The sequence below is a fragment of the Podarcis melisellensis genome (assembly GCF_964234715.1).
Source record: "Podarcis melisellensis genome assembly, chromosome: 11".
Lineage (NCBI taxonomy): Eukaryota > Metazoa > Chordata > Lepidosauria > Squamata > Lacertidae > Podarcis > Podarcis melisellensis.
This window is the reverse complement of record NC_138543.1, coordinates 60,318,039-60,339,045: the sequence shown is the minus strand read 5'-3', so window position 1 is coordinate 60,339,045 and position 21,007 is coordinate 60,318,039. Positions and strand designations below refer to the sequence as shown.

The 21,007-nt window shown below is 43.4% G+C and overlaps 1 protein-coding gene across 5 annotated transcripts in view; it reads left to right on the top strand.

Moving 5' to 3' along the window:
* The window catches only part of KIF24 (kinesin family member 24), a 31,948-nt gene that overhangs the window by 1,533 nt on the left and 9,408 nt on the right, over positions 1-21,007 (top strand). For 2 of the 5 annotated variants that reach the window (XM_081929568.1, XM_081929564.1), the window contains exons 2-7: positions 8,278-8,902; positions 9,133-9,322; positions 11,759-11,856; positions 15,050-15,265; positions 17,637-17,724; positions 20,144-20,265. In XM_081929568.1, coding sequence (XP_081785694.1) covers positions 8,295-8,902; positions 9,133-9,322; positions 11,759-11,856; positions 15,050-15,265; positions 17,637-17,724; positions 20,144-20,265 — 1,322 coding nt within the window. In that variant the 5' untranslated portion in view covers positions 8,278-8,294. Of the gene's footprint in view, positions 1-5,906; positions 6,045-8,277; positions 8,903-9,132; positions 9,323-11,758; positions 11,857-15,049; positions 15,266-17,636; positions 17,725-20,143; positions 20,266-21,007 lie in introns of those variants that run through there. The other 3 variants (XM_081929566.1, XM_081929565.1, XM_081929567.1) reach the window with 3 other exon arrangements.

Here is a 21,007-nt window from a genome sequence, read left to right as displayed (position 1 = left end):
GCTAAGAGCGGTAGACTCGTAATCTGGTGAATCGGGTTCGCTTCCCTGCTCCTCCACATACAGCTGCTGGGTGACCTTGGGCTAGTCACACTTCTCTGAAGTCTCTCAGCCCCACTCACCTCAGAGTGTTTGTTGTGGGGGAGGAAGGGAAAGGAGAATGTTAGCCGCTTTGAGACTCCTTTGGGTAGTGATAAAGCGGGATATCAAATCCAAACTCTTCATCTTTACCTGCCCCACACCTGATGTCATATGTGGTGGGTGTGGCTTGGCCAATAGGTTCACCACCCCTTTAAGAGAAACGGTAGGATATAACTGCCTTGTCTCTTCCCAATTCATTTCTCTTCCAGAATTTCTCAACACTGAGCAAGGTTCTAGCATGGGGAAAGCTCTGCTAGCATCAGCTGCTTAGCACCAGCTGCAACTATGCAAATTGGGCTGGGGGGGGAGATGCGTGAATTCTGGGTAAACAGGTGCTGCCTTGTCATGGATGGGACATTGCTTCTATGAGACTGACCTCATTTTGGGCACGCAATCTTTGTGCAATAATTGGAAATGAACAGGGCTGAGGCATCGTTTCTTATAACCTCAGCTTGTATCGGATAATGCATTTGGAAAAGCAAACAGGCTGACTCTTTCTCCTCAGCATCTTCTAGGCTGCAGTCTTATGTACTGTGTTGCAGCCTAAAGATAGAGAGTGGATTCTATGCTGGGGTCATTCTGTTTATGGTTCTGTGTGCTTATACATGCCCAGGAATTACTGAAACGCAGCTGCCTTTGGGGAGGGGCCTTGTAGATACTTGAAGGAGTGCTGTAAGCACATGTGCTTTAAGCTTTGTAGTGCCAAATTCTTTGTGTGGCACAGTTGGCTATATTGGCATACCATACTAAGCCTATTCCTGCTTCTTGAGTCTCCCCAGCGCTAGGCTTTGCAGTGTGCTGAGCTGCCCTATAAGAGGGAGAGAAGGTGTTATGGGACGGGAGCAGCAGGAGATTTGGGGCCTGCTGCAAAAGATCCAGGGCTCAGGATCTGGCACCTCCAACAATGTCCCAGCTCCTTGGTTCACATTTTGAGGGCCATGGTAAAGCTGTGGGATCGTAGCACCCTTGCCAGAGAAAGATAGGGAATGATCTCTCCACCCCGTGCTGCTTCAGAGTGTGCCCTGCTTCTCCATCAGTGTTTTCCATGAAATAGGAAAGGTCAGTATGTGGTGAATGAATTCCCCATTCCTTTTCTTCACTGGTTCATCTTGTTGGGATTCACTCTAAATTGTCTTTGGCATTACAGTAACACATCACTTCAGTCTTCCAAGCAGTATACTGCTACACATCCTCCCAAGTAGATTTACTTTAGTGGATGTTTCTTTGTATGCCAAAAGGACTCGTTCTCTGTCCTGAAGCATTCAGGCCTCCCTCCACCGTAGCTTGATTGTCGGGAAGACCCACATTGATCCTAGCGAGTGGCAGTAGGCGTCCCTCTCCTCGGCCAACAAATATAGCAGACTTTGAGAGGATCCTGCTTCAGTGCTGAGATTTGGACCTAGAATCATAGAATCATCGAGTTGGAAGAGACCACAAGGGCCATCGAGTCCAACCCCCTGCCAAGCAGGAAACACCATCAGAGCACTCCTGACATATGGTTGTCAAGCCTCTGCTTAAAGACCTCCAAAGGAGGAGACTCCACCACACTCCTTGGCAGCAAATTCCACTGTCAAACAGCTCTTACTGTCAGGAAGTTCTTCCTAATGTTTAGGTGGAATCTTCTTTCTTGTAGTTTGGATCCATTGCTCCGTGTCCGCTTCTCTGGAGCAGCAGAAAACAACCTTTCTCCCTCCTCTATGTGACATCCTTTTATATATTTGAACATGGCTATCATATCACCCCTTAACCTCCTCCAGGCTAAACAAGCCCACCTCCCTTAGCCGTTCCTCATAAGGCATCGTTTCCAGGCCTTTGACCATTTTGGTTGCCCTCCTCTGGACAAGTTCCAGTTTGTCAGTGTCCTTCTTGAACTGTGGTGCCCAGAACTGGACACAGTACTCCAGGTGAGGTCTGACCAGAGCAGAATACAGTGGCACTATTACTTCCCTTGATCTCGATGCTATACTCCTATTGATGCAGCCCAGAATTGCATTGGCTTTTTTAGCTGCCGCGTCACACTGTTGGCTCATGTCAAGTTTGTGGTCAACCAAGACTCCTAGATCCTTTTCACATGTACTGCTCTCAAGCCAGGTGTCACCCATCTTGTATTTGTGCCTCTCATGTTTTTTGCCCAAGTGCAATACTTTACATTTCTCCCTGTTAAAATTCATCTTTAACCTGGTGACCATAAGAGGAATCCTTTCATCCCAATGGAAGTTGTGTGAGACTTGTGCAGTGAGGGGATTTTGCTTACCCTTGATACCTCTTGCCCAACAGTCTGAATACTCTGTGCTGCCTTTGTCTGTGGGCCAACTCAGTAAAAGGCAGAATGTTCCTTGTACCCTCTCTGTTGTTCGTTAGTTATGAGCTACAAATTGCAGCATAGATTAAAGGCCCCGTTAGAGCTTTGGAATGTCTTTCTCCCCTGAGCTGGAACAAGAACTTAGTAAAGTATAGGCAGCTTTCCTCCCTCCTATCATTTCTATAACTCGAAAGGAAGAAGCTGGTTGCTATGTAACAGAAACCATTAACATGGCAACTGAAGCACAGGGAATGAAGCAATAATAGCTTCAACTGTGTAAAGACAGATTTCCTTTTATATAGAAACATAATGAAGAAAGCATTCTTGGATTTCTGAAAGCTTTCCTTGCAGGAAAGAATCGCGTGCAATTTTTAAATGATTCGCTGCCCACTATAACTCAGACTTGTTTTATTCACGTACCAGGAAAATGAGAAGTTTCCAGGAACCACAACAGCTGTTGTCTACAGCAGTTGTCCTACATCGGCTGTGGAGCAGAGGCTTTTTCACTGAGGTCATCAGGCTAAAATTAATGTGAAAGAATGATCAGAACATGGAACAGGCTGCTGTATTTGAAATTAGTGATGAGAAAGAGTAATGCTGACTGGGTAGCTTTTAGCCACAGTTACAAAGTAGGTAGTGATTTCATTTTTATTTGATAAAACTTTTATTAGCATTTTCAGTTTTACAGAACTATTTATGTAGGCAGTGTGAAGAACTTAAAAGCACAGACTAGAGTTTGTGAGATTAAAAATAAATGAAAAATGAATGGATTAGAGAGATCCTTGATTGCTATGATTTGCACACCCACACCCCAAGGGTGTAAAATATTTGATATGCTAAGCCAAGGGAAGGGTAAGCAAACAATATTACTTTGTGGATTCCATTGCCACTTTTCAAGGGGCAACAGTTTATGATCATCTGTGCAGTTGAAGATGGGCAATAAAACTGTATTGGTAATAAGCTCTTCTCTTCCCACTCCCATCTCTGAGTACATCAGGGTACCATTAGGTGAGGCAGAATATATACCTCCGCTACCCTTTTCAGCGTAATGCTGGCCATGCTCCCTAATGTCGGGAATGCCCTCTTGGGTTCTTTGGTTGGGTGCCAGGTTAGAGCTGGAAGGATCATATAGGGAGAGCTTCTCGGCTGCTCCTGTCAACCAGGGTTGTGCCCAGTGGTGTCCACACACATGCATACCACTTGCACACAGGCATTTTTCCTCCCCCAGTCTACAAATCTGTCATTTAGATGGAGTACCATAAGATTCAAAATATAGTTCCTTTGTGAAGAGGATGTGGTGGAGCTATTCCACTGTGTCTGAACAAGGAAAGATAATCTGCTTGGCTTTGTGGTTCCACTATGTGCCCTGTGGCCACTTTGCACTGGAGTAAAATAGAGCAGAATAGAAAGCAACAGCTGCCCCTTGTGAAGCTGAAATTTAAATCTCAGCAGCAGATTCCTCCCCACGCCCTAACCCAGATCCTCACCCCGGTGCCATTTATTCCTGTGAATGAATTTCCTGTGGGAAATGTATGAGCGCAGGAGGTGTAAATGATATTCAGCATGCATTATTAAATTTAAAGTGATTTTTTTCTGGAGGCCAGGGTTTTCTCTCTTTTGTACTTATGTGGATATCATTGACTCATGGGTCTATAGCATGGGTAGGCAAACTAAGGCCTGGGGGCCGGATGCGGCCCAATCGCCATCTAAATCTGGCCTGCGGACGGTCCGGGAATCAGCGTGTTTTTACATGAGTAGAATGTGTCCTTTTATTTAAATTGCATCTCTGGGTTATTTGTGGGGCATAGGAATTCATTCATTTTTTTCTTCAAAATATAGTCCGGCCCCCCACAAGGTCTGAGGAGCAGTGGACCGGCCCCCTGCTGAAAAAGTTTGCTGACCCCTGGTACTGTATTTACGTGATATGATAAGTGGCTTTCCGCTTCTGTACCAGCAGGTGGCACTGAAGATAAGAATGCAGCTTTTTTCAGTTATTATTTTAAATTACTCCTGTTCTTTCCTCAATGTAGCTGGAAATAGATACTTGCTTTTGAGAAACGCTTTTTGCGTTTTTAAGTGAGAGTCACAACAGTTAGGAAACAGATGAGGCTGCAGGCCATGTTTCCAAACTACTGTTGTATAAAATCGTAATTCTTTTCTGCCATGAAATTTGCTGAATGACCCTGGTGCCTAGCCTACCTTACAGGGTGGTTGTTAGAATAGATGGAGGAAGAAGGAGACCCATGTATAATGCTCTGGGGCCCTTGGAGGATGGGTGGGATAAAAATACAACACGTTGGATTAATAGGCTGGAGTAAACCTGACCCATGATGGCTAGCTGCTCTCGAATACAAAATCCAGTGGCTGCAGTCCAGCTGAATTGTGAACAATGGGAATCCTGCCATTGGCTTCAGGGTAGAATGCTTCTTAAACCTGCTTTTTGCATAATAAATTGACCTGATTCTGCTTGTAGCTCAGAATTAGTTCTCTATGTCCCTGGTAGGTGGCGGCATGATCATTCAAACTCAACTGCTGAATTTCTAGATGTAGCATAACATTTTAAAATGTCTATTTCATGAGACACCGGGGCATAAACAAGATAAATAAGTGAAATAAACATGTAGAGAATGGGAGAAGGTGGGCCTTTTTACAGCCTGTTCTTATGCTTTGATAGAATCATAGAGTTGGAAGAGACCACAAGGGCCATCGAGTCCAATCCCCTTAGTTTGAAGCAGATCCCGTTGATTTCTGTATGCCTAGTACTACGTCTTAAAACCAGAGTGTGTGTCTCTAAAATTGGTATTCTTGTAGATCAGGTGAATTTTCATACTTCCCATTTTTTATTTCTCCTAAATGCAAACTAAAAATTATGTGGCTAGTGCTCTCTGGCATGCTCTGGTCCATGGGGTCATGAAGAGTCGGACTAAACGACTAAACAACAACAAAGTGCTCTCTGCATCTCATCATCCAGAGATCTCTCCCATGTAGCAAGTGGTTCTGCTTTCTGGGTAGTTAAAACACGTTGTTGAGCTAGTGGTAGTTTTAGCCTCATTCTTCATAGCTTGTTCCACCACCTAAGTAATGTTTAATCATCCTTTTGCCCATGTTTCTGACCTCCCAAGTGTGCACAAGATATTAGAAGCACCTTTTCAGGTGCACTTGTTAGATTGATTGATTGCTTCAGTCTTACTTTGTTATTGGATTTTGACATTTGGGGGCTAGTTGTTTTGTTTTTTGTTGCTGTTTTTATTATGTTTTGCTGTATTCTGTTTTATCTTGTAACCCACGTTGAGGAGGCTTTTATTTTTTTATTTATTGCGCGAAATTTATATACCACTTGATTGTAAAAAATTCCCCCCAAAAGCCCTCAAAATGATTGCTCTAAAAGGTGACCTGAAAATATTTTATATAAACAACAGAGCATCTGATTTCAGTAGATTCAACTAACAATTTGCTTTCCTTCCAGCAAGTCTTCTTTCTTTAACACTGAATTGCTGGTGACTGAGATCATAATCGGTTGACAAAGCACGTATGAATGCTTTCAGCATTTGTTCGATCAAAAGGGAAATTCCAAGAAACAAATGGAAGTTTTGTTTGGGGATTTGTGAGTTGCTATCAAATAATTTTATAAGAATGCATCCTGGATGTAGGGAGAGGGAAGTGTCATTAGCTTGAATGTGAATATGAATATGAATAAAATCCTCCTTAGTGCGTCAAGATTGTAAGATTTTCTCAATAATAATAATAATCAAATGGTGCACAATAAAAAAGGAAATATAAACTTGAAATTGTGTATAGTTGCTCATCTTAAATACACTTAGGTTGAAGTGAAACTTTTTTATTTCCAAAGCAGCAGTAGCACACTTAAGATTAGAGCAGAACCTCTTTTATATATTAATACATGCAAGCACCCCTTTGTCTTTGTGACATGATGACCTTTTGAATTTGTCCATATCCATTTCACTGCCTTTTGATCATTAGCTGTGGGGAGCCTTTGGGACACATGGTTGGCCTGGAAGAGGCACATCTAAATTTAGGCACATCACTTTCTGTAGCTGGTAGGGTCCATCTCTGCAGCTTGTAGCATTAGTTGTAGATACTTTGCAAGTGTAAGAAGCCGGGGGACGCAAGTAAGTGATTGCACGTTCTAGTATGTGCTTCTCAGTGTAGTGTTATCGTATACTGTGAATATTTATGTATGACTAACTGTCTGACTTGATTGATTGACTGATTCCATTTACACACTGCAATACTGCATTAGAGGTGCTTTTTAAGGCTCCTGAATGAGGGTCACCATTTAAGAAGATCTACTTATCAGTTCATTGGAGAAAAAGAAGCAATATTCATTATGATACAATTTGTGTTTGAAGTAGGCACTGTTCTGCCTTAGGTTCATGAGTTTAATGGGTAGATTCCATTCTCCTCATAAACTCGTATTATACAGTCGTGATTTTAAAGTTACTTGTTTATTCATTTTGTCAGAATGACAAGGGGAGCACAGTTCATTCACAATGAGAAGCATTGCTGAATACCTTTTGATGAAAGCACTGATATACCTGGATATCCAGAGTTTCCTTTCTCTTCTCTCTGTATTCCTTAGCCATAAGCTGCTCTGGGAGGAATGATGATGAAGGGCAGGTTAAACAGGATCAAAATTAGGTAATTAAATTTTGAAGCAGAAAATGATTTATTTTCTTTGATTTATTTTCCTTTGATTTATTTTTTTTTAAATGCATTTCCCACTTTTCTTAAATTACTCAAAGCACACACAAAAATCATAATATGGTAAAACAGTAATCCAGCAATAACAACAAAACAATTAAAAATCTAAAAATTAATAAGCAATCAGAATAAAAAAGGGAACCAAACCCATTTACAACAAACAGAAACGAACCTAGTAATTCCTAATGTGTTAAATGTACTGAAGTAGCCAGTGTAGTGCCATTTCCAGAGTGTCTGCCGATGTTTAGTGGGCTGGAGCAAGATGGCAAAGTGTCTTGTGGGACCTTAAACACTAATTTTTATGGGAAGTGGGAAGCTTTTAATGTTTAACAGACCACTGTATTTTAATACTTTGTTGGAAGCCGCCAGATGGGCAGGGTATGTATGTATGAATGAATGAATGAATAAATAAATAAATAAATATTATACTGGCACCTCCAGTTAGGGCTGGGAATGTCTCCTGCTCCCAGTCAGTTTACAGACAATACTGAACTAGATGAACTAGCAGTCTCACTTGGAATAAGGCAGATTCCTAGATTTCAATGGTGTCGGCTTTTGTGGAGTAGAGGCCACTTTGTTGGAACTACGAATTGTTGTCCCATTGGCAGGTGCACATTTCTAAAGGGAAATGAAATGCAAGCCAGAAGGCTTCTGTTTCCAGTCTCGTCAGCTGTTCGCTCACTGGGGAGTTTCGCTAAGCCACTGTTCTTCAGCTCCCTGCCTGTAATAGGATGGTAATATTACTGGCCTACTTGACAGAGTTGATGTAAGGATTACTGAAATGGCAGCTTCACAGATGACTGGGGATCTGAACTTGGGTTTTCCTTCTCCGCTGGTACTAATGGCGGTGTTATTTTCATGTCTAGAAATAATTTAAATATGAATAAAACTTTGAATGGTGAGTTTCTATCCACCAATAAACTCTGCCATGTAAGCACTGCTGCTGCTGCAAAACCCTGATTCATTTTTTGCCGGATCTTTGCCCTATTCCCAGTCAGCCCTTTAGCATGAAGCAGATGCTCTGTTGCAGCTGCCCTTAATGGATAGTTTCCATGTTTTAAAAAAGCCACTGTTTCATACAGACATGTTTCACTTTGTTTTTTTGCTTTATTTAGCAGACCTTGAATAGAAGATGGCCTCCTGTCTATACGATTGCCTTTGTGAAGCAGAGCTTGAGAAATACTTTCCCCATTTTAGTGCCCTTGGCTTTCAGAGGATTGATGAACTTGCCAAGGTCTCCATGAAAGATTACACCAAGCTGGGGGTGCATAACATGAAGGACCGCAAGCGCCTCTTCCAGCTCATTCGAATAATCAAAATGTTGCAGGCAGAAGAGGAAGCAATGAGGAAAAAACAGCATTTTCAGACAGGTGCTCTCTACCTCCGGCCTCAGGCGACTAGATGTGGCCCGCGAAGACAACTTCAGTTTGATTCCCTCTCAGAGGAAAGAAATGGAGGGAGAAAACAGCTTGAGCCTGAATTGTGTGCCTTATCCAATTGCTCTGTAAATGAAGATAAAGATGATTTAGCTGCAGTGTTGAGCCACGAAGCTGAATACAAAAGACCTAGGAAAGACTCTTTGAATGCTGCTGCAACATGGACAGAACATAAACCGGGCATTCCAGCTATCAGTTCATCTAACAATATTGCTCCTCTCCTAGGGGATGCTGAAGCCCCCATTGTACAAAGAGTAGCTCATATTTCAGGTTATAATTATGGAGTGCCTCATTCTTGTACCAGGTAATAACCATTTATCTGTATTCCTTTACATGGAACAATGTAATTCTCTCCTTTGTACATGTGGGGGAAGTTAAAAGTTACAAAATAAAATAGAATTCTGCAACCAATTATCTTACATACTGTTTTAGGAATACATTGTGCATACATTTGATTTACAGATATAAATTTCTATAGTGTGGGCTGACTTTGAAATTGCAAATTTAGCATTTTTGACACCCTGTGTTTCGCAGGCCTAATGCTTCTGAGAAGGAGACCCCGTGGACTGAGACTGACAAGATCCGTGTGTGCGTCCGAAAGCGTCCCCTTGGCTTAAGAGAAGAGAGGCGTGGGGAAGTGAATATCATCACAGTAGAAGATAAAGAAACCCTCCTGCTCCATGAGAAGAAGGAGGCAGTGGACCTCAGCCAGTACATTTTGCAGGTTGCAGAATTTTGGCTCCTTACATCTTGTATCATGCCTTAACGTGTTCAAGTAATGGTCTCAGACTGATCTGTTTACAATCAAAGAGGAGATATAACAATAACTTCCCACAGCAGGACTTAGAGTACTAATCTGTAAAAAAAAATTCCTTTTGTCAAAAATAAAATAAATCTGAGCATACAAAACAGAAAAAACGGTTAAATCCAGAATATTCATCAACACCTTATCCACTGAATATTAATATCTTTTTTGAAAATGAGAACTTTTGCATGGACTTCTATAGGCCCAGTGGATAAGGCTTTAGAGACAGGAAAGGTGAGAGAGGAAGCTGCTTGTGAGAGAGGGCATCTTTGTGCTTTTGCAATGGCTTGCTGACAGGTGGAGAAGGATCTCTCCAGAAATCTGAATGACTGCTTTAGTCCCTGGGGTCTTATCTTAATGGATGACACTGTCCTTGGGCCTAGGAAAAAACAATTTGAAAGTTGGAGCCAACACCTTGGTTTGCTCCTGGAAGCTGAAAAGGAGCAAGCGTAGTGATAACAGCATTGCAACAGTACTGCAGTCTGTAGGAGAATGCTACAGTGTATTGTAGGCCAACAAAGGGGCAGATGTCCTCCAAGGTCCATGGACCCCATACTCTTTTGTTTATTTTAGATATTTTGGGACGTGAGTGACACTGTGGTCTAAACCACTGAGCCTCTTGGGCTTGCCAATCGAAAGGTCAGCAGTTCGAATCCGCACGAGGGGGTGAGCTCCCATTGCTCTGTCCCAGCTTCTGCCAACCTAGCAGTTTGAAAGCATACCAGTGCAAGTAGATAAATAGGTACTGCCGCAGCAGGAAGGTAAATGGTGTTTCCGTGCACTCTGGCACTCGTCATGGTCCTCCGTGCACCAGTAGCAGTTTAGTAATGCAGGCCACATGACCCGGAAAGCTGGCTGTGGACAAACGCCATCTCCCTCGGCCTGAAAAGCACCGCACCCCATAGTCGCCTTTGACTGGACTTAACCATCCAGGGGCACTTTACCTTTACCTTTTTGATATCTGTTACATTTATAGCAGCAGGGAATTTGACATTACCAGAAAATGATTGCATAATAATTAAGTGCTGCTGTATTATATTCTCATATTGCACGACAGTGTTTCACGAATCATTCTGGGGTGAATGCCTATGGTACAGTAGACCATATTCCAGATGCCATATTGTGCTCTAGGGAGATTTTCCTGCCACATATGAGCCACAACCTGTGATTGGTGGGTGGCGAGGGGAGGCATCTCAGACCAGTACTGGAACACTCCCCAAATAACATTACAAACGGTGCTATAAGGATGACACGATCCAAACTTTGGCTTATCTAGACTGTGATAAACATGCAGTTTCTCTTGCTTGAAACTTTTCTGTAATTCTGTTGGACCTGCCTCTGATTTATACCCTCCCCAAAAAAGAGAAATTGGCATTTCTATCGATTAAATGTTCTTCCTTGCATTGTCTTCTCTCTTTTCTGTTGGAAAGTGAGCATATTGTAATTACTGCCCGAGGCGCCTGTGCAACAGAACTGGGCTGCCAGCCTAGTGAATTCTTTTCACCCCGGTTTCCATTGTACTAGAGAGCAAGGTTCTCACAGGCCTTCAGTGCTCCAGTTCTCGCTGAATGATCTCTGCTCTCTCTTCCTCTGCCCTCCTTCCCCTCTGTGGTTAATGATTTTTCAGCTAATAGTCTTGCATCTTTTTTTCTCTCTTGGTCCCAGGTACCTTCTGCTGCCTAGATCAAATTCTCATTCCGATTGACAGCAGCAGGAAGGTAACCATTCTGCAGAGCAGCATGTTATGTACACACATGCACCTCCTCTCCCTGGTGCTTCAATTCAGTGGAGCTCTTGCCAAATAATAAATAAAGTCCTCATAGAGTGTGCCTACTGACACAAACAGCTTAAGAGGGAGAAGCCTTAGCTGCAGGAAGTTTTACTTCTGAAATTGTGAAATGAGGATTTCCTAGAAACGTCTTTCTAGGTTTCTAGTTTCCTTTGCCTCAAAAATACATCAGAATTTGGTAGTGGAAGTTCCTTTTCAGCAGCAAGAATCCACGGCTTGATTTTGGACCTTAACTTTTATTTTGCATCATTCCATGTTATCACTGCATACCTGTTCGCTTAAGGCAAGATGAAGTATTCTCTTCTGCCTCCCTCCCTCCTCCCTTTCTTATTTTAGCTCTGCTCACAGCTTTGTTTCCAGAGGCACTTGCTTGGTACAGTTGCTGAATCCATTAGTTTGCTCTGGCTGATGGTGATTGCATGATGTCTGAATTTGGCTATGCGGGGTCTCAGCTTCCTGGTTTCACTCTGAATGGGATTCACATCAACAGCTGTGTATTTTAGCATCATGGGTGGGTGAAAGGAGTGGAATTCTTTTTTGTGTAAAGATCCCTTTTCTTTTTGCAGCATGTGTTTTACTTTGATGAAGTCTTTGGGGAGGCCTGTTCCAACCAGGATGTGTACATGAAGACTGCCCACCCCCTCATTCAACACATTTTCAATGGGTAGGGTATTGTGTAACCTTTCCCTATCTGTGCCTATGGACATTTTTGTTTATATATGTTTATTGAAGTTTTCATGGTGCTCACCTTTCTTCCTCTGTTTTTCTTTTGGTGATGGTCCACACACACACTCTATCCTATATCTGAATTATGTGTCATTTTAAAATAAACGAGCAGATAAGAGAAGGAAAGTAAAAAATTGTTTTCCATTTTATTTATTTAGATTTATACCCTGCCACTTGACAAGGTAGCTCACAATTTAAAAGGTGAATAATCAAATAGACTAATCATAAAACAAACAAGAAAAACAAAACGTGTAGTAAAAAAAAGGGAATCCGGTATAAAATCAGTAACAGGCGTAGCATAACTCAGTTGTTCCCACCATCGTAACCTCAAGCCCGAAACATTGTCATGGGTGTCTTGAAGACTTCCATGGAATTGCTGTGATACGAAGTATTTCCTAAGGAATGCCATTATAACAGATATTTAGTGGTAAAGGGGGTCTGGTGTAGGGTTTGCATTGGCAGCTGCAGAAGCAAGCTTTCCGCTGGACCATTTAGGACTTTAAAGGTTAAAACTGGTACTAGGCTTCTTCAGTATTAATGTTCTTGAATCCTGTGACTGTTTGCAGCCAGTAGCTAGGCACCAATTCTAGTCCAGGTGCTGCTTCTTAACACCCTTTCAAGGATAGTCCCATATGAAGGGTTTCATGGGGGGGGAAATAGAAATCTCCTTAACAATGTAAATAACAATAAAACCCAATATAGCATCGTGCTAAAGCCCCACAGAATGAAGGGCAACTGCAGAAGCACACAAAAGTATAATGGTGTTGGTGGTTGACGTTCAGGCTGGCAGTGCAGATCTTCTGCATTCCCATTGTTACATATTTTGTGTTTTTATATTGTAAACCACGCTGTGCTCCTTGGATGAAGGCTGGTATAGAAATCTTGGAGCACTGCAGCAGGCACATGACTTAGGAGGAGTGTCACTTCTCCATCCATGTTCTCAACCAGACTAGGGAAATGTTGTGTAGCTTTTGAAAAGTAATGGTGACTTGTATTTACTTCTGCAACAATGAACGATCAGATTTTATATATTTTAATGGTTAAAAAAGAAAGCAGAGTCCCAAGGTGCTTTAAACACTACTGTGTATGTATCAAGGGACGCAGGTTGCGCTGTGGTCTAAACCACTGAGCCTAGGGCTTGCCAATCAGAAGGTCGGCGGTTCGAATCCCCACGGCGGGGTTAGCTCCTGTTGTTCAGTCCCACCTCCTGCCCACCTAGCAGTTTGAAAGCACGTCAGGTGCAAGTAGATAAATAGGTACCGCTCCGGCAGGACGGTAAACAGCGTTTTTGTGCGCTGCTCTGGTTCGCCAGAAGCGGCTTCGTCATGTTGGCCACATGACCCGGAAGCTGTCTGCGGGCAAACGCCGGCTCTCTTGGCCTATAGAGTGAGATGAGCATGCAACCCCAGAGTCGTCCGTGACTGGACCTAACGGTCAGGGGTATCTTTATCTTTACCATTCTGTATCATGGCATGAACTATCATGGGCTATACCCACTCTGCTTTTGAGAGATTATAGTAGCTACTTGTGGTTGTTGTTACCGCTGCTTTATTGTGAATCAAATCAGCTCAGATCAGCTGGAAAACCAGTGCTGATGGTCCCAATTTGTTTGTTAAACTAAGGCTTGCTTCCTTTAATGCCGTCTCACTCAGCTAGAAAAAGAGCAGCCTCTTGTGGCCATTCAGGATTTCAGATGCTGTTTCAAAATGAGGCTCAGTATGGAGTGTCAGACTTGAGTGTCATCTGCTGGAGGCACTGCCCACTAATTTTTGATGCCAGAAAAGTCGGCAGAGATTTGAGTAATACCACCTGGGTTATAAGCATTTTGTGGATTGTACCTTGGCCACACCTAAAATTTCTTTCCTGCCGTATCCCAAATGTTCATGGTGGATTACAATAGATAAGATGGGCCAGGGACATTAAAAATGGTGCCCTGCTGATGGTGCCGATTTGCAAGGCTCCATTATGACTAAGCAGGGATTCAAATCTGGATTCATGCTGCTCTGCATTGCACTGCAGAATAAAATAAAGGTACTTCAGAGACAATCTTCTTTGGTGTAAGTAGAAGAAATACTTATTGCAAGGTCGTTGTCTTGTACCACTGGTCTCTGCTTCTTTAACTATACCAATTTAGTGTAGTCCCCTCGCATCTTTGATGTTGCTACTTAAAACAACAACTGGTATTCAGCTACATAATGAAAACCCACCAGTAGAATTACATTTTGTTTTCAGCCTTATGACTTTTGGGACAAAGTCAACTAGATGAAGGTACTTTTAGGCTGCAACCATATTAAAACAGAGTGTAACTTGAGAAAGGTCAGATATAATACTGCTCACAACTTCTATATCAATATTTTTATCTTTACCATTCAACTGTACATACACACAGACACAAGACGCTTTCATATTTAAGGAAGCAAAAAGACCAAATACCTTCTCTCCATCTTTCAATCTGGCTATTCTGATTAGTTAGACTGACTATTGGGCCAAGCTGAATATCACAAAAAAACTAAACTCCACATTTTTGCCACCATTATAATGTAAACATAATCAGTTATGCCGCCGGCCCCATTCTGTGCCCAAGCCTCAGAGGCATCACATAGGAGTTCTATTTGAGGCAGCTGGGAAGGTTATTATTGGAGTGACAGCCGCTCCTAATGGAGCCATTGTGTTGGGGAACATGCAAGATAGGAATCAAAAGGAGGGCAAGCAGCTCCAGGGGACTGTTTTAAAGGGTACCATCTTTGCCCCGGTTAGCCCACCAGGTAGAGGACTGCATTAGTATTGAAGGCAGAAAAGCTTAGCTCCTGTAGCTTATGGTGGTTCTCTTGTATAGCCACTGAACTTCACGTAGCAGCTCTGTACATGATGTTTGCCACTGATGACTCTTCCATATGCTTTGTTGCCTTCTCTACAGTCAAGCCTTTTGAGAATGTCTTATGTGCAACAGATCTAAACAGGATGTGAGAGGACATCAGGAGATCTCTTGGAGGCTGCTTCCATATCTCCACATTTGATTATCCCACAGAAGTAGTTTTGGGCAAGCATTCAGTGTCTGTGATTTACCATAGTCTTTTACACGCTAATAGGACCTGCTATATTAAAAGATGCTTCTCTTTATTTTGTTACAGCGGCAACGCCACCTGCTTTGCGTATGGGCAGACGGGTGCTGGCAAGACCTATACCATGATTGGCACTCACCAAAACCCAGGACTCTACGCCCTGGCTGCTAACGATATCTTCAGGCAATTGGAAGCATCTCAGACTAGAAAAGACCTCCACGTCTGGATCAGCTTTTATGAGATCTACTGTGGACAGCTTTATGACCTGCTAAATGGAAGGAAGAGGTGCTTAAAATCCAAGAGTACAGCTTTTGAAACCAAGGCCGTTAATCAGATATAGCTGAACAGAATTAGAGTTGCTTGGAACAGAGAAATCTGGGGACAAGTGGGTTATTGTTGTTTTTTTAGTGAAGGGATGCACAATAAAGTCCTGTCCCCAGAGCTGTGCAGCTTGCTCAGTCAGCCTAAAAGAGGAGGGAGGCTTTGATTTTGTAGTTTCACAAGTGTGCAGTTTAGGAGTTGGTAGCTAGATGCCCAGAGCCAAATTTGCCCCCAGAGAAGTATCTACTCCTCCTTCTGTTGCCAGGGCTACACAGCAGGGCTTTCTGTCAGTCCATACTGTGGGAAGGGGGCGATGGAGCCTGACCCCTCCTTCCCATAAAATTAGTTGCTGATATAGTTTGTTCAGTAAAAAGCGTTAAAATCCCACCCACCCCCCTTTTTGTGTGTGACCATTCTAGCAACTGCTGTAACTCGATCTTATCTTTTCAGTACATTCCAGAATGGAGACATCTCCCGTGTGGCTCAGACATGTCAGCTTTTGTCCTTCCTTTGACAGGGTGACCTGAGGGATGTGTGGATGTTTGCATGGCACAGGGAGTGCTTTCTAGCGGAGAGGTGGCGAGAGCGCTATTTCGTGGGGGCTCTGTGGGGATGGAGGACTGCAAACACTTAATCATCTCTCTGGGTTATTAATTCTGCAACAGGCAGATGACAATTTAAATATCAACATAAATTAATTCCCCCACTCCTGATTGTTCTAGCTGATACACTCAGCAGTGTCTGCTGCCCCTGCGATTTCAAGTGTGAAATGAAATGAGGAGCCCCCGCTGGGAAGTTTCAGCTATCAATTCTGCTTCAGAATGGGGTGGACTGTGCATTGAAATAAAACCAATTTCCCGTGAATGGCTGTGTCTTTCAAGGGCAGCTGGTGCTATCCCACTGTTGGCAGGGATGGGTGAGGATGGGGACGTGGAATTGTGGAGCCTTACCTTCCGTTGTTCATGGTGGGATCCATTTCTACATAAGGGTTTCTACATCAGGTGCTGTGTGTCTTCCTGTTCTTTGGTCATGCTTTTCAACCAGTGAGCGAGGTCATCAATAAATTTTGGCTGAGGCCACTTGAGGAAGCAGAATGTTGCTCTAGATAGGTTTTTGGTCCGATCTTTCTGGGATCTTAATTATCGGCATGCTGATGATGCTCAGCTCTTGTGTTTGTCTAATTTGAGTGTGTCAGGGGATGCCCCAAGTTTCTGGAGTTAGTCAGGGGTTGGGTGAGAGCTAATAAATGGAAGCTCCACCCAGGCAAGGTGGAGGTGCTGCTGGTGGGTGCCTCAGCTAGCCAGGAAGGAAGTATTCATCCTGTGACTGGTGGTGTTACACTCATGGAGGGACAAGTTCAAAGCCTGCAGTTAGATCCAGCCTGATCTAATAGACTGATTGCATTTATATCCCACTTTTCCTTCAATGAGCTCAAGGTGAAGTTCCCCTCCTCCCTGCTTTATCCCCACGAAAACCCTGTGGGGTAGATCAGGCTGCAAATGAGTGACAGGCCCAGGGTCACCCAGGGAGCTTAATGACTGAGTTGGGATTTGAACCCTGGTCTCCCAGGTCCAACACTGATCACTACACTGCACTGGCTCTTTGATTGTGTATAGAACAGTATGCCTGTGGCCTGAAGCACCTTTTAACCAACTTTGGTGCAATGGTTGCAACATTTCTTGGAAAGAGATGGACTTGGTAACATGGTTCCGCTTTTCAAGATTACATGGAAATGAGCTGGTTTAGAGTATCACGGCCAGGTTTTTGATGGAAACCTGCTGGACTATGACTCCCATAATTTCTGACAATCGGCCATGGTGCCTGAGACTGATAGAGTTGGGGTTAAGCAACATCTGGAGAGCCACAGGTTCCCCATCCCTGATCCAAATGTCCTGTGCCCAGGACACTGACTTCTGTCATATGAACCTGTCCATTTACAGAGATCATTGTCCAAACATCAGTCAAGGCTTGTGCCCCTCCCCTTCAGAGATTTTTAGAATAAGGCATTTCCTGTAATGACAGCTTGATTCTGAAACACGATTTCCAAGAGAACTCACATGGTACCCATCCTGTGACTGTTGAGGAGCCAGCTTATGGTTAAAATTAGCATTATGGTCTTCCGTAGTTTGAGTTTTGTTCCGCTCCCCCTTCCTTGGACTCTGTTGTTTTTCTGATTGTTGTTACATTGAATTATTTAATGGTTGCTTATTGTAATCGGTTCTATTTGGAAGCGGGGGCTAAAAGTAAATTTCATGTTTTGAAAATTAAAAATGGGCATTTGTTGAACCTTTTCCCCAAGCACTTTTGCAACTAATCTATGTGGTTTCCTCCCCAGGCTTTTTGCAAGGGAAGACAGTAAGCATATTGTGCAGATAGTCGGGCTGCGTGAGGTTCAAGTGAACACCGTCAGCCTGCTACTAGAGGTAATTCTGACCACCCAGACATACACATTTTATTAAGCTTTGAGGGTGCAGGTACCATGGAAATACCACTGTGCCCCACGTAATGGTCATTAGATGTTTTAGGGTGTGTACTGAGTGCATGTGGCCAATTGTTCTCATTAAGCGTTTTCTTAAGGAAAATACTGGACATACCTGGGCTCTCATAAATTCATTTCTTTTCTCTCCCCTCATTAGATTCTTAAGACTCATGGTTTTCTTAAAAAACGGATTTCCCTTGAAAAACATACTGCATACTAGAAGGAACCAAAACAAAAGTTAGATATGATTTAGATAGGCCTCATCACCTCTGAGCCCAGTTAATGACGTTAAAGAATTTCTTTCCCTGCTTTGGGGTTAAGAGTTCTGAGGATTTTATTTACTTACTTGGGGCATCCTGTTCTGCAGTGCCTCCCATCCTGCCCTGAACTGACAACAAGCAGTTTTCATTGCTGAGCAGCTTGGTTCTTTCAGCTTTCAAACAGTGCAGTTGTTCTCTCCCTCCTCCCACCCCCCAATATTTTTGTGCTGATAGGAGCTCCAAAGTACTTTGAAGTACTTTGTGCACTGCAATAGATGTAGAAATGATATTGCAAAATTTTAACACTGAGGGTCTCAGCCCTGGCACCAATTTCTTTTTTTGTTCTATTGACCAGAAATTGAAATTGCTGTGCACCCCCCCCCGCCTGCCCAGCTGTTTTGTTTAGTCACGTCCGATTCTTCGTGACCCCCTGGACCAGAGCATGCCATGCACTCCTGTCTTCCACTGTCTCCCGCAGTTTGGTCAAACTCATGTTCATAGCTTCGAGAACTTTGTCAAACCATCTTGTCCTCTGTCGTCCCCTTCTCCTTGTGCCCTCCATCTTTCCCAACATCAGGGTCTTTTTCAGGGAGTCTTCTCTTCTCATGAGGTGGCCAAAGTATTGGAGCCTCGGCTTCAGGATCTGTCCTGCCAGTGAGCACTCAGGGCTGATTTCCTTCAGAATGGATAGGTTTGATCTTCTTGCAGTCCATGGGACTCTCCAGAGTCTCCTCCAGCACCATAATTCAAAAGCATAAATTCTTCGGCGATCGGCCTTCTTTATGGTCCAGCTCTCACTTCCATACATCACTACTGGGAAAACCATAGCTTAAACTACACGGACCTTTGTCAGCAAGGTGATGTCTCTGCTTTTTAAGATGCAGTCTAGGTTTGTCATTGCTTTTCTCCCAAGAAGCAGGCGTCTTTTAATTTCGTGACTGCTGTCACCATCTGCAGTGATCATGGAGCCCAAGAAAGTAAAATCTCTCACTGCCTCCATTTCTTCCTCTTCTATTTGCCAGGAGGTGATGGGACCAGTGGCCCAGCTGTTTACTATGGCAGTATTTTTTTTGCTGTTGGCTATGGAGACAGATGAGCAAGCTGGCCTTTCGTAGTGCACTGAACTGATTTTGTGTCTCTTCACTTTCTGGCTCACTAAATCCTTTGGCACGCTTGGAATGTATAGTTTCGGGTAGGGGGATGAGAAGAGAAACTGTCCAGCTTATGTCCAGCCTTAACGAAATACATTTTGCTTTGCTCATTTCCAGTGAGTGATTGTTGCACATGGGTAGGATTTTCAATGAGTTTTTCAGATAGTGATAAATGGGCCATATGAAAGGACCTTGTGGCAGAGATGAGGACTCCACAAGTTGCTGGGCTTAAATATCTGCCTCCTGGTTTTGTGGCAAGGCTGGTGATGATGGAAGGAAATATTTAGGGGGGTGAATTACCTGCCATCAAACTGCCATCAGACATTTAAGTTGCAAGGACATTGAATTTCCTATTTCTCTTTTTTAAAGTAATTTTTATTTAACAGATGAAACAACTCAAATATGGAATAACAAAACAAAAAAACAAAACAAAGAAGAGTAAGGATAAAACAGATAATAAGCAAAATAAAGTAATTTACAAAAGATGGCATAAGTAGATGTTGTGTTTCTACAGTATAAAAAGAAAAAGACAAATTAATATACTGTGAAGACTATAAAGTTCCCAAATGCCCAATGATGCTGGAGTTTTGCCTCTCTCTGAATGAGTGGTGTGGGCTCCCTTGAGTAATCTGGGTCTGGTTGGACCGTACAGTAGTACCTCGGGTTACAGATGCTTCAGGTTACAGACTCCGCTAACCCAGAAATATTGCCTCGGGTTAAGAACTTTGCTTCAGGATGAGAACAGAAATCGTGCGGTGGTGGCGTGGCAGCAGTGGGAGGCCCCATGTGCTAAAGTGGTACCTCAGGTTAAGAACGGTTTCAGGTTGAGAACGGACCTCCAGAACAAATTCAGTTCTTAACCCGAGGTGCCACTGTACTAGTACATATGCAGTTTCACTGTGGGGTTTATGTGGGGAGTCCTAGTCTTAGTTCTGCTCCTCCTTCATTCCAGGTAATTCTGAAAGGAGGAAAAGAGCGCAGTACTGGGGCAACTGGAGTCAACTCGGATTCCTCCCGTTCCCATGCCATTATCCAGATTCAGATTAAGGACCCAGCAAACAGAGTGTTTGGGAGGTGAGTGGTAAAGAGCTGGAAATGTTCCATTCTGCCTCCAAGACCTTGCAATGAGTCTTGCAGTCCTCTTCTCAGAATGCAGCCACCATGTGAAGAGTGTATGTACTCTGCTCATAGGAAACTCCTGGTGAAGAGCTTGCTAAAAAATGTACACCTAACCCCTCCAGTAGGGAAGCGGGTGGTGCTGTGGGTTAAAGCACAGAACCTAGGGCTTGCTGATCAGAAGGTCGGCGGTTCGAATCCTCGCGATGGTGTGAGCTCCCGTTGCTCGGTCCCTGCTCCTGCCAACCTAGCAGTTCGAAAGCACGTCAAAGTGCAAGTAGATAAATAGGTACCGCTCCGGCGGGAAGGTAAACGGCATTTCCGTGCCCTGCTCTGGTTCACCGGAAGCGGCTTAGTCATGCTGGCCACATGACCTGGAAGCTGTACGCCGGCTCCCTTGGCCAATAAAGCGAGATGAGCGCTGCAACCCCAGAGTCGGTCACAACTGGCCCTAATGGTCAGGGGTCCCTTTAACCCCTCCAGTGTATTTGCATCACTTAAGGTGGTTTACAACAAGAATGAAAATCCCATAAAAGAAATGAAACAACATAAACGGTCTGAGGTGAGGGTCTACTTCTAAGCCTAGCAAGATAATTTCCTTGTCAAAGTAGGAAGGTTTTAACCAGCCGGCCAAAAAAAGGGAACAACGAGGGAGCAAGATGCAGCTTTGTAGGCAAGGTATTCGATCATTTAAGTTCAG